This window comes from Dendrobates tinctorius, unplaced genomic scaffold, assembly GCF_039654945.1.
Source record: "Dendrobates tinctorius isolate UK_male_01 unplaced genomic scaffold, ASM3965494v1 ptg000223l, whole genome shotgun sequence".
Lineage (NCBI taxonomy): Eukaryota > Metazoa > Chordata > Amphibia > Anura > Dendrobatidae > Dendrobates > Dendrobates tinctorius.
Window position 1 is genome coordinate 25,365,709 of NW_027361890.1, and position 15,220 is coordinate 25,380,928.

Sequence of the window (15,220 nt, forward strand, 5' to 3'; positions counted from 1 at the left end):
CTGCTATGGGAGGACAAACTTATGGTGTGGCCACCATCTTCCCCTGACTTCAACCCCATTGAGAACCTCGGGAGAATCATCAAAAGGAGTGTCTATGATGGCGGGAGGCAGCTCACATCTAAGCAACAGCTCTGGGAGGGTATTCTGTCCACATGGAAAACAATTGAAGCACAAATCATCCAAACACTGACAAATTCAATGGACGAGAGAGTTCAGAAGCTTCTTTCAAACAAGGGGTCCTATGTGCAAATGAAACATCACCTAGAATAAAGTTTTGACTTGAAAACTGTTTGATTTCATTTTGTAATTAGCTGATAATGCTTATAATTTCACAATTGACCATTTATTTGCTCAAAATAAAAATAAAAAGGTTGAAAACTCTGCTGTGCATAATAATTTGGAACATGCATTTTGAGTGTTTCTTATTTTCAAAAATATACTGTTTTCATAGGCAGTTTGTTCAAAAACATTGCAATTATACTAGAATATTAGATGACTGGAAAATAACAATGACTGCAATTCATATAGGTAATTTAGAGAAAATATGAGGAAATATTTTTTGCATAATAATTTGGAACAGAGTGTATAGGTATTACAGGCTGCCCTCCTGTCTCACAGGATGAACAGGTCTCCTGAGCTTAAGAAGACTACTGATGGAGCAGAATGGGACCAGTCTTCTCAAAGTGAAAAACAATCATACGGAAAAGCTGCAGTCTGTGACAAAACAAATAACCCTGATGGCCAACACAGCATATAGAATATCTTTACAATACCTTTTTTCCTAAAGGACTCTTCATCCAGGTCAAAATCCTTCTCTTCCACGGGTTCTGGTTCTACTTCTTTCGTTTCAGGAACCTGTGTCTCCTCCACAGGCTGTTCACCTCCTTCTTCATCCAACATGAAAGGCTTCTTCTTCTTTTTTTTCTTTCTGGTCATGGTAGGGTCGAATATCATCTAAAATACAAAACTTATCAATTTATCATTTCTACATATAAAAAGCAAATGGAGAAATTTAACAGGACTGATGTTTAGTAGGATCCAGAGCCAACAGGATGCTACACTTAATAGGTTGGGTGCATCTTTCAGCTGCCTATGGGCCAAAAAATGTACTCCAATCATGTGACTCGTAATGTAGAAATACACCCTGTTCAGACTTGGCAAGTAAACAACAAATTGATTCTACATTACTAATCATCAGTGATGAGCGAGTATGCTCATTGCTCAGGTCTCCCCGAGCATGCTCAGGTGGTCTCCGAGTATTTTGGCGTCCTCTGAGATTTAGTTTCTGTCAGCACAGCTGCATGATTTGTGGCTGCTAGCCAGCCTGAATACATGTGGGGATTCCCTAACAAACAGGCATTCCTCACATGTATTCAGCCTGTCCAGCAGCCACAAAGCATGCTCAAGGAAACCAGAGCAACGAGTATACTCGCTCATCACTACTAATCATCACATGACTTGAGTACATTTTTTGGCGCATACGCAGCTGAAAGTCAAACCAAATTTATTAACCCCTTAATCCCATATGACGTACTATCCCGTCCATGTGCCCTGGGACTTAATTCCCAGGGACGGGATAGTACGTCATAGCGATCAGCGGCGCCCACATGGTGAGCGCCGCTGATCGCGTCCGGGTGTCAGATTATCACAGCTGACACCCAGCACAATGTGTCAGGGGCGGTCACAGACCGCCCCAACACGTTAACCCCTTGCACACCGATCAAACACGATCACGGTGTACCGGGGGTTAAAGGGAAGCATCGGCAGGGAGGGGGCTCCCTCCATGCTTGCCTGAGCCCCCCACGGCAGCGCAATGTGCAGCGCTGCTGCGGGGGGCTCCTTCCCTGCAGGCCCCCGAATCCAAGATGGCGACGGGGACCTTCAGGGAGCCGGCTTCCTCAGTGCAGAGGAAGCCTGCTGATCTGTCACAGTGATCTGTGATGTGCCAGATCAGCGATCTGTCAGAGGACAGTGATGTCCCACCTGGGACAATGTAATAAAGTAAAAAAAAAAAAAAAAAAAAAAAAAAAAAAAAAAAAAAAAAAATCGCCAAATAAATTAGAAAAAAAATAAAATATTCCCCCAATAAATTAATTTTTTGGAAATAAAAAAAAAAAAAAAAAACCAATAAAAGAACACATTTGGTATCGCCGCATCCGTAACGACCTGCCCTATAAAACTGTCCCATTAGTTAACCCCTTTAGCGAACCCCTTAAAAAATAAAAATAAAAAATAATGATTTATTATCATACAGCCAAACAAAAAGTGCAATAACGCGCGATCAAAAAGACGCATATAAATATCCATGGTACCGCTGAAAACATCATCTTGTCCCGCAAAAAACAAGCCGCCATACAGCATCATCAGTGAAAAAATAAAGTTATAGCTCGCAGAATAAAGTGATGCAAAAATAATTATTTTTTATATAAAATAGTTTTCATTGCATAAAACCGACAAAACATAAAAAAACGACCTAAATGAGGTATCGCTGTAACCGTACTGACCCAAAGAATAAAAGCACTTTATCAATTTTATCGCACGTGGAACGGTGTAAACGCACTCCCCAAAAGAAATTCATGAAACGCTGGTTTTTGTTCATTCTGCATCCCAAAAATCGGAATAAAAAGCGATCAAAAAATGTCACGTGCCCGAAAATGGTACCAATAAAAACGTCAACTCGTGCCGCAAAAAATAAGACCTTGACTCTGTGGGTCAAAATATGGAAAAATTATAGCTCTCAATATGTGGTGATGCAAAAGCTATTTTTACAATAAAAAGCGTCTTTTAGCGTGTGACAGCTGCCAAATATAAAAACCGCCATAAATAGTAAATCAAACCCCCCGTTATCACCCCCTTAGTTAGGGAAAAATAATAAAGTTAAAAAAATGTATTTATTTCCATTTTCCCATAAGGGCTAGGGTTAGGGCTAGGGCTGAGATTAGGGTTAGGGGTGTGTTGGGGTTAGGGTTGGAGTTATAATTGGGGGGGTTTCCACTGTTTGGGCACATCAGAGGCTCTCCAAATGCAACATGGCGTCTGATCTCAATTCCAGCCAATTCGGAGTTGAAAAGTCAATGGTGCTCCTTCCCTTCCAAGCTCTGCCATGCGCCCAAACAGTGTTTTTACCCCCACATATAGGGTATCAGCCTACTCAGGACAAATTGCAAAACAACTTTTGGGGTCCAATTTCTCCTGTTATCCTTAGAAAAATAAAAAATTGGGGGCAAAAATATGATTTTTGTGGAAAAAAATGATTTTTTTATTTTCACGCCGGGGAGTAAAAACTTCTGTGAAGCACTTGGGGGTTCAAAGTGCTCACCACACATCTAGATAAGTTCCGTGGTGGGTCTAGTTTCCAAAAGGGGGTCATTTGTGGGGGGTTTCCACTGTTTAGGTACATTAGGGGCTCTCCAAAGGCAACATGACACCCGCAGACCATTCCATCAAAGTCTGCATTCCAAAACGTCACTACTCTTTCGAGCCCCGACGTGTGTCCACACAGTAGTTTTCTCCCACATATGGGGTATCAGCATACTCAGGACAAATTGGACAACAACTTTTGGGGTCCAATTTCTCCTGTTACCCTTGGGAAAATAAAAAAAATGGGGACTAAAAGATCATGTTTGTGGAAAAAATACGTTTTTTTTATTTTCACGCCCGGGAGTGTAAACTTCTGTGAAGCACTGGGGGGTTCTAAGTGCTCACCACACAACTAGATAAGTTCCTTAGGGGGTCTAGTTTCCAAAATGGGGTCACTTGTGGGGGGTTCCACTGTTTAGGTATATCAGGGGCTCTCCAAACGTGACAAGGCGTCCGATCTGAATTCCAGCCAATTTTGCATTGAAAAAGTCAAACAGCGCTCCTTCCCTTCTGAGGTCTGCCATGCGCCGAAACAGTGGTTCCCCCCACATATCAGGTATCAGCGTACTCAGGACAAATTGCACAATAACTTTTGCAGTCCAACTTCTCCTGTTACCCTTGGTAAAATAAAAAAAATTGGACCTGAAGTAATTTTTTTGTGAAAAGTTAAATGTTCATTTTTTTTTTTAAACATTCAAAAAATTTCTCAGACGCACCTAAAGGGTTAATAAACTTCTTGAATGTGGTTTTGAGCACCTCGAGGGGTGCAGTTTTTAGAATGGTGTCACTTTTGGGTATTTTCTATCATATAGACCCCTCAAAGTGGCTTCAAATGTGATGTGGTCCGTAAAAATAAAATGGTGTTGCAAAAATGAGGAATCGCTGGTCAACTTTTAACCCATATAACTTCCTAACAAAAAAAATTTTGGTTCCAAAATTGTGCTGATGTAAAGTAAACATGTGGGAAATGTTACTTATCAAGTTTTTTGTGTGCCGTATCTCTGTGATTTAAGGGCATAAAAATTCAAAGTTGGAAAACTGTGAAATTTTCAAAATTTTCCTTTTTTTCACAAATAAACGCAAGTTATTTGAATGAAATTTTACCACTAACATGAAGTACAATATGTCACGAGAAATCAAAGTCAGAATCACCGGGATCCATGGAAGCGTTTCAGAGTTATGACCTCATAAAGGGACGGTGGTCAGAATTGTAAAAATTGGCCCGGGCATGAAAGTGCAAAACACCCTTGGGGCTTAAGGGTTTAAGCTAATAAACCTGGTGCAACATATATTCATCCAACCCAACAGTGACTGTACCAGACCAGGAGACAACCATCCACAGAGCATCACAAACTGTATGTCCGGGCTAGGTCCCAATAGCAGGAGTTGTAACTGTGTTGATAGCTTCGCTCAGGAGAACTCAACCCGAAGATTTCTGGCAGATAAGATTACTGGAAGTTGAAGCCACACCAGAGGTAATATACAGTGCAAATGCAAGAAATCCTGTCAACAGCTTCACACTGCCCAAACTATGGTCAGAATGAAGCAGAGTCTGGCTGCATGATTGAAAAGCTCCAGCATTGCATAGAAAACAATAGTTTGAAAAGCTAGCTGAGGACTATTGGGGAGACCCGACTAGTCTGATGAGGTCCACCCGACTAGTCTGATGAGGTCCCTGGATGGCTTTTCCCCACCCCACTCCAGATGACTGAGAGGTCCTCCTTCATATGGACACACATGGCAAACAGTTGTTTAGAGGAGAGCGGGGCAAAGAATTAAACATTTCTCTGTGGTGATCTGGTGATAAGAGGAGCAGACAACACTTCAGGCTCTCTGGGGGCTGAAATACTGATTGCTGCTGGGTAAGACTACATTTACCAGGACAGATTTCGCTTTAGCCAAACTCACTTGTTTTGAGAGGAAACTATACCGATAACGGTAACGTCACTTATCTGGTTACGGGGTATTGGGCTTTTTTTTTTTTCCTAAGAAAGGCTCTCACTGGTGGTCATTACTTGAGTTTGCCTAGGATGCTCGGGTATGCACAGAATACCGCGGGTGCTCGAGTGACATGTTCGATTTCCGCAGCTGTTAGCCACAAAACATGCGGGGATTGCCTGACAAACAAGGGCAATCCCTTCATGTATTGTTGCTATCTAACAGCTGTAAAACATTGGCGATGGGGATTCCAACATGTCACTCGAGCACCAGTGATACTCGGTACGTAACCAAGTAACAAGAACTTGCGCTCATCACCAGCTGTCACTACTGAATGGGATAACCAAAAGAGAAATGGATAACAGCAGTACTAAAAAAGTATATAGCTTTAGTACAAGTTTTATACAAACAAAGCTTGGTAGAAATATGAACAAATATATAAAATTCAAAGGGCAGCAACACCTTAGTGCAACGTAAGAGCAAGGTAGTGATATATAGGCCTATATGAGCGCCTAATAGGAGTCAAAAAAGTATCACACAGGTAGTAACTTTATATGTATGTAGATATACAGTACAGACCAAAAGTTTGGACACACCTTCTCATTCAAAGCGTTTTATTTATTTTCATGACTATGAAAATTGTAGATTCACTCTGAAGGCATCAAAACTATGAATTAACACATGTGGAATTATATAATTAACAAAAAAGTGTGAAACAACTGAAAATATGTCTTATATTCTAGGTTCTTCAAAGTAGCCACCTTTTGCTTTGATTACTGCTTTGCACACTCTTGGCATTCTCTTGATGAGCTTCAAGAGGTAGTCACCGGAAATGGTTTTCACTTCACAGGTGTGCCCTGTCAGGTTTAATAAATGGGATTTCTTGCCTTATAAATGGGGTTGGGACCATCAGTTGTGTTGTGCAGAAGTCTGGTGGATACACAGGTGATAGTCCTACTGAATAGACTGTTAGAATTTGTATTATGGAAAGAAAAAAGCAGCTGAGTAAAGAAAAACGAGTGGCAATCATTACTTTAAGAAAGGAAGGTCAGTCAGTCAGTCCGAAAAATTGGGAAAACTTTGAAAGTGTCCCCAAGTGCAGTGGCAAAAACCATCAAGCGCTACAAAGAAACTGGCTCACATGAGGACCGCCCCAGGAAAGGAAGACCAAGAGTCACCTCTGCTGCGGAGGATAAGTTCATCCGAGTCACCGGCCTCAGAAATCGCAGGTTAGCAGCAGCTCAGATTAGAGACCAGGTCAATGCCACACAGAGTTCTAGCAGCAGACACATCTCTACAACAACTGTTAAGAGGAGACTTTGTGCAGCAGGCCTTCATGGTAAAATAGCTGCTAGGAAACCACTGCTAAGGACAGGCAACAAGCAGAAGAGACTTGTTTGGGCTAAAGAACGCAAGGAATGGACATTAGACCAGTGGAAATCTGTGCTTTGGTCTGATGAGTCCAAATTTGAGATCTTTGGTTCCAACCACCGTGTCTTTGTGCGACGCAGAAAAGGTGAACGGATGGACTCTACATGCCTGGTTCCCACCGTGAAGCATGGAGGAGGAGGAGGTGGATGGTGTGGGGGTGCTTTGCTGGTGACACTGTTGGGGATTTATTCAAAATTGAAGGCATACTGAACCAGCATGGCTACCACAGCATCTTGCAACGGCATGCTATTCCCTCCGGTTTGCATTTAGTTGGACCATCATTTATTTTGCAACAGGACAATGACCCCAAACACACCTCCAGGCTGTGTAAGGGCTATTTGACCAAGAAGGAGAGTGATGGGGTGCTACGCCAGATGACCTGGCCTCCACAGTCACCAGACCTGAACCCAATCGAGATGGTTTGGGGTGAGCTGGACCGCAGAGTGAAGGCAAAAGGGCCAACAAGTGCTAAGCATCTCTGGGAACTCCTTCAAGACCATTTCCAGTGACTACCGCTTGAAGCTCATCAAGAGAATGCCAAGAGTGTGCAAAGCAGTAATCAAAGCAAAAGGTGGCTACTTTGAAGAACCTAGAATATAACACATATTTTCAGTTGTTTCACACTTTTTTGTTAATTATATAATTCCACATGTGTTAATTCATTGTTTTGATGCCTTCAGAGTGAATCTACAATTTTCATAGTCATGAAAATAAAGAAAACTCTTTGAATGAGGTGTGTCCAAACTTTTGGTCTGTACTGTATATATACACACACACACACACACACACACACGAAGACATTCCAAATACAGGTAAGGATCCAGGAGGGAACCGGGCTAAGTACAGGCACTAACAGGTATCCGGTATACTAGATGACACAAAGTAACAGAGCATGGGCAGACTGAGGAAACAAACCTGCTGCAGTCGTGGATGAGGCAGACCCCAACACGCATTTCGTGACGCAATGTGCTTCTTCTGGGGGGGCAGGGTGATCATTACTAGTTGTCACTATTGAAAGGGGGGTAAATACAGCAAAACAGAATATTTTGCACTTACGGCAAAAGAGAATATTTCAAATTTTGTCCACAAAAACTCTAAGAGGAATATTATAGGCAAATCACCATGGGATCATAAACCTATGGGTTTACATGCACACATGACAATTCTGCAGTGACTAAATACTGCAGTGGACTCTCCACCACATATTCACCCCGTGCCCATGTCCTAAGAGAAGGCTTACAGTCAAATCTTGGCGTAAATTATTTTTTTTATTATTCGCTAGTAGGTACGTTTCTGATTGTTTTCAGAAGATACGAGGATTATGAGTATATTCCTCAAGAAATCTTATTGTTTAAGACATCAAAAAGTTAAAAAATGCGGCATCTTAGCCACATAAGGCCGAGGTATAAATCTCGTCATTTTCCAATTGATGGCATGAAAAAACATCACGATTTTTAACTTTTCTATGTCTTAAAAAGGCTTTCTTGAAAAATATACCCGGCATCTTGGCTACGCCCGTCGGATTTATTGGCAATATGGTGGAGAGTGACTCCTGCCACAAAGTGTAAAGGATCATGGGGCAGGACTTGTTTCAGTAATCACTATTACAATGTTATAGATTATATACAAAGGGCTAAACTTCACCATGTGTGGGTGTCACTTGGTAAAACCTCATCCACTTTGCCATTTGTGTAATAAGCTGCAGATTTTCCACTTAGAAAACATACACTGAAAATTCTATGACGGTGGGAAGTTTTTGTATGGAGAGTGCCATCACCGGCCCCAAATCTGCCCTGTACCTGCTTCAGAGGTGGCACAGGTAACGGGTCATTCTGCATCTAAGGTGCCACAATAACCCCAATAACCACAATAAAGAAAAAGAAGCTGAACGCAGTACTCAGCCTTTTCTCGCTAATCACTCACAAGATGCAGACGTTTCCGTAGGGTCTCAACTCTAGGCCTTATCCACGTCACCATTTTATCAGTTCTGTGTGAAAACCACAAATGGGCAAATCAGAAGAGAAGCGATTCTCTCGCTGATCATTTTCTTTCTGTACGATCTACTGTCGACATTGGATTCCAAATACTGTCAAGGGAATAAGGCCACATCCTCCACCTTCTAGTGGGTACACTGAGCTTCACGCTGAAGGCAGATGTGTGGGCCGCTGAGCCCGATGTCTAATAGATGTCAGCACATGGAAAAAAAAAAGAAGCTTGTAATAATGCTGCCTGCATATGGATAGCTGATCAGATAATCACAACTGAAGCCAAATGTCATATGCCAGTTTCTGGCCACTGTCTCTTTAATAAAAGGGCACTAACTCCAAAAGATAAGACAATGTACAAACGAAAGAAAAAAAGGATTTCCTTACTTGTTATTCAATATATATGGCCACACAAGGAGAAAGCACAATACATCATATACCAGCCGCTGCAGATCTAGATGTATGCGGATTTCCTGTGTAAGCAAAGCCTGATGGAACTGCTGCACAATAAAGTGCCACGGGAAGGTGACCGACGTGACACTGAGAAACTGAGGACGCAGCCTGGTAAATAGAGTCAATGTACAGAGCCATTTGTGCTCTACTACTAGCAAAAACATGGAACTAAGAACAGAAAACAGATCTAGGATCCTCCTCACCAATAACGGTCAGGGTATTTAGCTGCATGCATAAAATGGGGTTAATCACTGGAAACAGCACCCCTGATTAATACAGTGGGCTCCTAACCAGGGCTGTGGAGTCGGTAAGCCAAACCTGCGACTCCGACTCCGACTCCAACTCCGACTCCCACACATATTGCTTATATTTAAGTGAAAAATTTATTGTAGTACAATGTGAACCTCAGACATTTAATCATTTTTATGATCCAATAATCAAGATATTTAGATAGAACAGAATATATATTGGTGTACTACCCGGTTTTCATTCTTTTTGGTACAGATATGATATGGATAGACAGATATGGATAAATGGATAGATAGAGCAGATTTCTAATCTGCTTTTGCTATTGAAAACATTATCTATGAGCTCAAAAACCTTTCAGGTGATGCGGTTTTTTAGAAAGCTGATCTGCTTTTGCAGCTGAAAAACGTATCCTCAAAAAACACAGGAAAAACGCTGTGTGTGAATGTAGCCTTAGATCAGGAATATAACAGCCATTTATAGGACATTTCATAACTTTCCCAAATTCCTATGAAAAAATATTCAGCACATCCTGCATTGAACTACTGTACCCAATTTATTATATATTTTAGGAGTCGGAGTCGGTCCATTTTATACCAACTCCACCAAAATGAGCACCGACTCCACAGCCCTGCTCCTAACGGGGAGTCTCATCCATCCAGGCATTCCACAGTAGCATGAGAGCAAGGAGGCATTAAAGGGAACTTAAGAGGAGATGCATGCGGCCCAAACCACAGGCAGCATGACTAGAGCGGGTATGTTTTCTCTGAAATGCCACAGCAAAAACGCAGCCGGTGTCCGAGTCATCACGCCCTTGGTTTGGGTAGCATGAACCTACTGTCGGAGTCCCTGTAAAGCAGTGTTCCCCAGCATATCCTGTTTTCAGGGTTTGCATTGTATTTTCCAATTGATAATTCCATCCCCTGTGCAATACGAAGGAAATCCTAAGAATATGATGTTAAGGTACTGTCACACTTAGCGATGCACCAGCGATCCCAACCAGCGATATGACGCAGTCAGGATCGCTGGTGCATCGCTAAGTGGTTGCTAGTGAGCTGCCACACAGGCAGATCTCACCAGCGACATCGCAGGGGTCGGGGGTCGCTACTTACCTGTCAGACACGGCGATCCTGACGTCCTCCCGCCCGTGTCCACGCGTCGCTCGTCTCTCCACAGGAAGCGCCGCAGGAAGCTGACGACGAGAAACAGTCCTGGACATTCTCGCGCGATCAGCGATAACCAGCGGGGGAGCGGGTCGTAGGGAAGTATCAGACATAGCTATCTCGCTAGCAATATCGCTATAACGTCACAAGTTATAGCGATATTGCTTAGTGTGACAGTACCTTTAAATTCTCTTAAGGTATGTTCCCACGGTGAGTAAACGCTGCGGATTGGATGCTGTGTACTTCCGCAGCGTCCTGATGTTACAGCATAGTGGATGGGATTTCATGAAATCCCATGTCCACTATGCGTGCAGGGACGCCTCCGGCTTCCATGCGGAGACGCACATGTGGCACGTCTTTCTAGACCTCAGCATGTCTATTTATCTTGCTGAGCCGCTCAGTCTCCGCAAGATAAAGTCACCCATACAATGTATAGGACGCTGTAAATCTGCAAGGATCAATGAGCACATGCAGAATCACTGGCATTCAAAAGCCGGCAGCGCTTTGGATGGAGCGAACATGTGCTGCGTCCAAAGTGCAGCCTTAATACTGACCGTGGGAGTATACCCTTAAGGACTGGAGCGTGCCAACATTGCTTTAAAGTATGCTGATCATCATATACTAGTCAATTAATTAACGTTTATTTAATTTTACTCCCTTATATAGCGCCATTAATTCCACAGCGCTTTACAGACATTATCGGCACTGTCCCCGCTGGGGCTCACAATCTAGATTCCCTATCAGTATGTCTTTGGAATGTGGGAGGAAACCGGAGTACCCAGAGGAAACCCACGCAAACACGGGGAGAACATACAAACTCCTTGCAGATGTTGTCCTTGGTGGGATTTGACCCCAGAGCTGCAAGGCTGCAGTGCTGCTATCACATATTCCGTAGATCACTGGGACCCTCACTGATCCCAGGCACACAGCACTGAACGGTTCCGTTTGAGTGGAGCGATAATCTCACATGCTCTCCATCGTGGTCTATGGACCCGTCAGAGATGGCCGGGAGGCGCTCAACTGAATATGAAATGAGATTTTAGAGAATTGAACTAACCAATGAGGAGACCCCCAAAGTCGATTATGTAATGAAAGGACAAGTGGGGTCTTCAGACACATATACTGCAGGGACTCTCCTCTCTAGCTAAGATGGGGTGCAACATATCCACCTCTACTACATCCATAGGGCCTATTCATTGTGGGTTTGTGCCATATACTGCTAGACAATAAGAGTGATTGGGGGACGTGTTACCTAAACTAAATACCCAAACCTCTCCTGTATCCATTATCGGACCACCCACTCTACCAGCCACATGTACCCTCGTCAGCTTGTAAATGGGCAAAAACTGAGAGGGGAGGTGGCACCCATTAGCTGTGATGTGTAGTGACTACATAGGCAAGGATCTAATATGAGTGCAACACAATTAACCTCCCCCCAGAACATCCCTACTCCCCGTGAGTGCAGCACCATTAACCTTCCCCCAGAACATCCCTACTCCCTGTGAGTGCAGCACCATTAACCTTCCCCCAGAACATCCCTACTCCCTGTGAGTGCAGCACCATTAACCTCCCCCCAGAACATCCCTACACCCCGTGAGTGCAGCACCATTAACCTCCCCCCAGAACATCCCTACACCCCGTGAGTGCAGCACCATTAACCTTCCCCCAGAACATCCCTACACCCCATGAGTGCAGCACCATTAACCTCACCCCAGAACATCCCTACACCCCATGAGTGCAGCACCATTAACCTTCCCCCAGAACATCCCTACACCCCATGAGTGCAGCACCATTAACCTCACCCCAGAACATCCCTACACCCCATGAGTGCAGCACCATTAACCTCACCCCAGAACATCCCTACTCCCTGTGAGTGCAGCACCATTAACCTCCCCCCCAGAACATCCCTACTCCCTGTGAGTGCAGCACCATTAACCTTCCCCCAGAACATCCTACTCCCTGTGAGTGCAGCACCATTAACCTCCCCCCAGAACATCCCTACTCCCCGTGAGTGCAGCACCATTAACCTCCCCCCAGAACATCCCTACTCCCCGTGAGTGCAGCACCATTAACCTCCCCCCAGAACATCCCTACTCCCTGTGAGTGCAGCACCATTAACCTCCCCCCAGAACATCCCTACTCCCCGTGAGTGCAGCACCATTAACCTCACCCCAGAACATCCCTACTCCCTGTGAGTGCAGCACCATTAACCTCCCCCCAGAACATCCCTACACCCCATGAGTGCAGCACCATTAACCTCACCCCAGAACATCCCTACTCCCTGTGAGTGCAGCACCATTAACCTCCCCCCAGAACATCCCTACACCCCATGAGTGCAGCACCATTAACCTCACCCCAGAACATCCCTACTCCCTGTGAGTGCAGCACCATTAACCTCCCCCCAGAACATCCCTACTCCCTGTGAGTGCAGCACCATTAACCTCCCCCCAGGGACACCACACACCAGGGCTGTAATACCAGAGCAGGGCTGGATCAGGAGGTGGCACTAGTCCCCCTTCATGGTAGGGCGGGCAGTCACTACTGAGGACGGGTAGGCTCCCCATCGCCCATACATTTACAGATGGGGCACACCTCACTGATCGGCACAGGAGCAGAGTGTGACCAGGGCGGGGAGCAGGCCACAGAGCCGCCCCTCACCACGGCTCACACGGCTCTGCCATGCCGCACGGCTCAGGCCTCCCCTCCCTCCCGCAGCCGGCGACGCACATGTGTCCTGCGCCCTCGTGCTTCCGCTTTCCTCACCTCGTCTCCTGACATGATGGCGTCGATTCCCGGTGCTGCCTGCGCTGCGGTGTGGAGATGGTCAGTGTGTACACGGCCGTGCTGTGCCTCGTTGTATGCCCGCTTCACCCGGTCTCTACTCTTACATCAGCTTCAGCGACTCACTCGTCTGTGCGCACGCGTCCTGGAACCCTGACGTCATCAGGATAACGACAAGCAGGTAAAAAGCTTGCGCCGCCGCAATGCCACCTGGGAAGTGTAGTTCTTCCGTCTCCTATGCCCTAAGTGTTGCAGTGTGACCGTCCGTTATGGTAAATTTTTCTCTCCCATCAATCTCTATGGTGAATTCCAGCTGACGACGTTTACATGACAGAGTCTTTTATTTATGGGTAACCTCTGCCCTCATATTGCTCTCACTATTATGCTAGTGCTACCAACCTGCCCCCATTAGTGCTGTTAGTAAGGTGGGCAGTCCTGTGGTTGTAGGTGACATTGTTGGGGGGCTACATCCTGCTGAAGTCTCGTAAAAGAAAATAATAAAGCTTTATTCTCCCCGGAGGCGGGTTGGGCACTTTGGAAGTTGGCATCATGAAAGGGCGATTGTAGTGGCCCGCGCGGAGCGTTACCTCAACCTTTCCACCCTCGACACAGCCCGTTCTATAGACCCCACAACCCTAGCCTCAACTCTAACCCCATTTCTCTCTCCCATGTTTTGTTATATCAGAGGAGAGGGAAATTAATAGGAAATCAGACTATTTTTATTTTATTTTTGTTTTGCGATCGTCGTTATTCGATGAATAATGGCGATCACAAGACTGGGAACAGTAAAAACTGACCCGAATCATACTCTCTGGGGTCTCGGCTACCCCCGGTAGCCGAGACCTCGGAGATTTTCTGACGCTGGGGGGGCGCTAATCACTTATTTCTCAGCACCGTTACAAAGTGGCGCTGAGGAATAAGGCCCCTTAACTGCCATCGTTAAAAAGCCTATTGTTAAGAGGTTAAAAGGAACCTGTCAGGTCCCCCGTGCCCCCAGGACCACCAGCAGTTGTGTGTGCATATGGAAATACCCTGCCTTACTGTCCCATAATTACATTACACACATAAGCAGATCTTTATAAGAAGTATTTCTAAAGTCCCTCTATGATATGTCAATGAGGCCTTTGACTAGTCCATGGTGCGTTTGTGTCCCCAGACTAGTCGGCCCATATAACATGCTATTGCACCAATGTGAGCGTGATAACATGGCTTACAAGTGCTGGCGTCATTCACACCTCGCGCATGCACGCGGCTCTTTTCCCTTACGATAGGAAGAAATGTCCTTATTGCTGGGGTTCCAGCCACTCCCACCGGGAATATATGGGGCAGAGGTGCATATCCTCATCCTTTAATTCCTTCTGATGGGAAACTTCAGAGCCCACTTCTCAGGATTTCTGGGGTTCATAGGAGTTGGACCTACCGCAATTCACAAGTTCGTTGGACAGAGAAAGCCTTCATACCTTAGTGCAAAACCTTTGACCAGAATTTGTCTGAAACTTGCAACCACTGAGTGTAAGAAATACTTATTCGGGAACAGTGTAAGTATTATGAAACCACATTATTTTAGTTCTTTGGTTTTCATTTTATTCAAAAATAGTTCAGTTTGTTTTTCAATTGAATTGTACAGATTATGGGTGACATTAAAGGTCGAAAAAGTTCTGAAATTATTTTTATTGGCATATTTTTCTTTTTATACAGCAAAAACCTGGCATTTAAACAGGGGTGTGTAGACTATTTATATCCACCTGTAGTCCTTATTTCAGGTACACTAATAGCTCAGTGTTACCTTGATTTGGTCATGGAACCATTTCTCGAAATTGTGTCGAAGGATTTTTTTTTTCAATACAACAAGGCTATACAGTC

At 44.6% G+C, this 15,220-nt stretch overlaps 1 protein-coding gene and 1 long non-coding RNA gene across 2 annotated transcripts in view; one reads left to right on the plus strand and one right to left on the minus strand.

Annotated features, from left to right (window-relative positions):
* The window catches only part of EIF2S2 (eukaryotic translation initiation factor 2 subunit beta), a 34,867-nt gene extending 21,357 nt beyond the window's left edge, over nt 1-13,510 (minus strand). Inside the window, exons 1-2 of the mRNA XM_073555404.1 lie at nt 13,340-13,510; nt 774-954 (exon numbers count right to left, since the gene is read on the minus strand). Of these exons, the coding sequence (XP_073411505.1) occupies nt 774-954; nt 13,340-13,354 (196 nt within the window). The 5' untranslated portion in view covers nt 13,355-13,510. The remainder of the gene's footprint in view (nt 1-773; nt 955-13,339) is intronic.
* A 66-nt stretch (nt 13,511-13,576) lies between these two features.
* LOC141059137 (uncharacterized) overlaps nt 13,577-15,220 on the plus strand; it is an 83,413-nt gene continuing 81,769 nt past the window's right edge. The window contains exon 1 of the long non-coding RNA XR_012222390.1: nt 13,577-13,629. This is a non-coding gene — a long non-coding RNA (uncharacterized lncRNA). The remainder of the gene's footprint in view (nt 13,630-15,220) is intronic.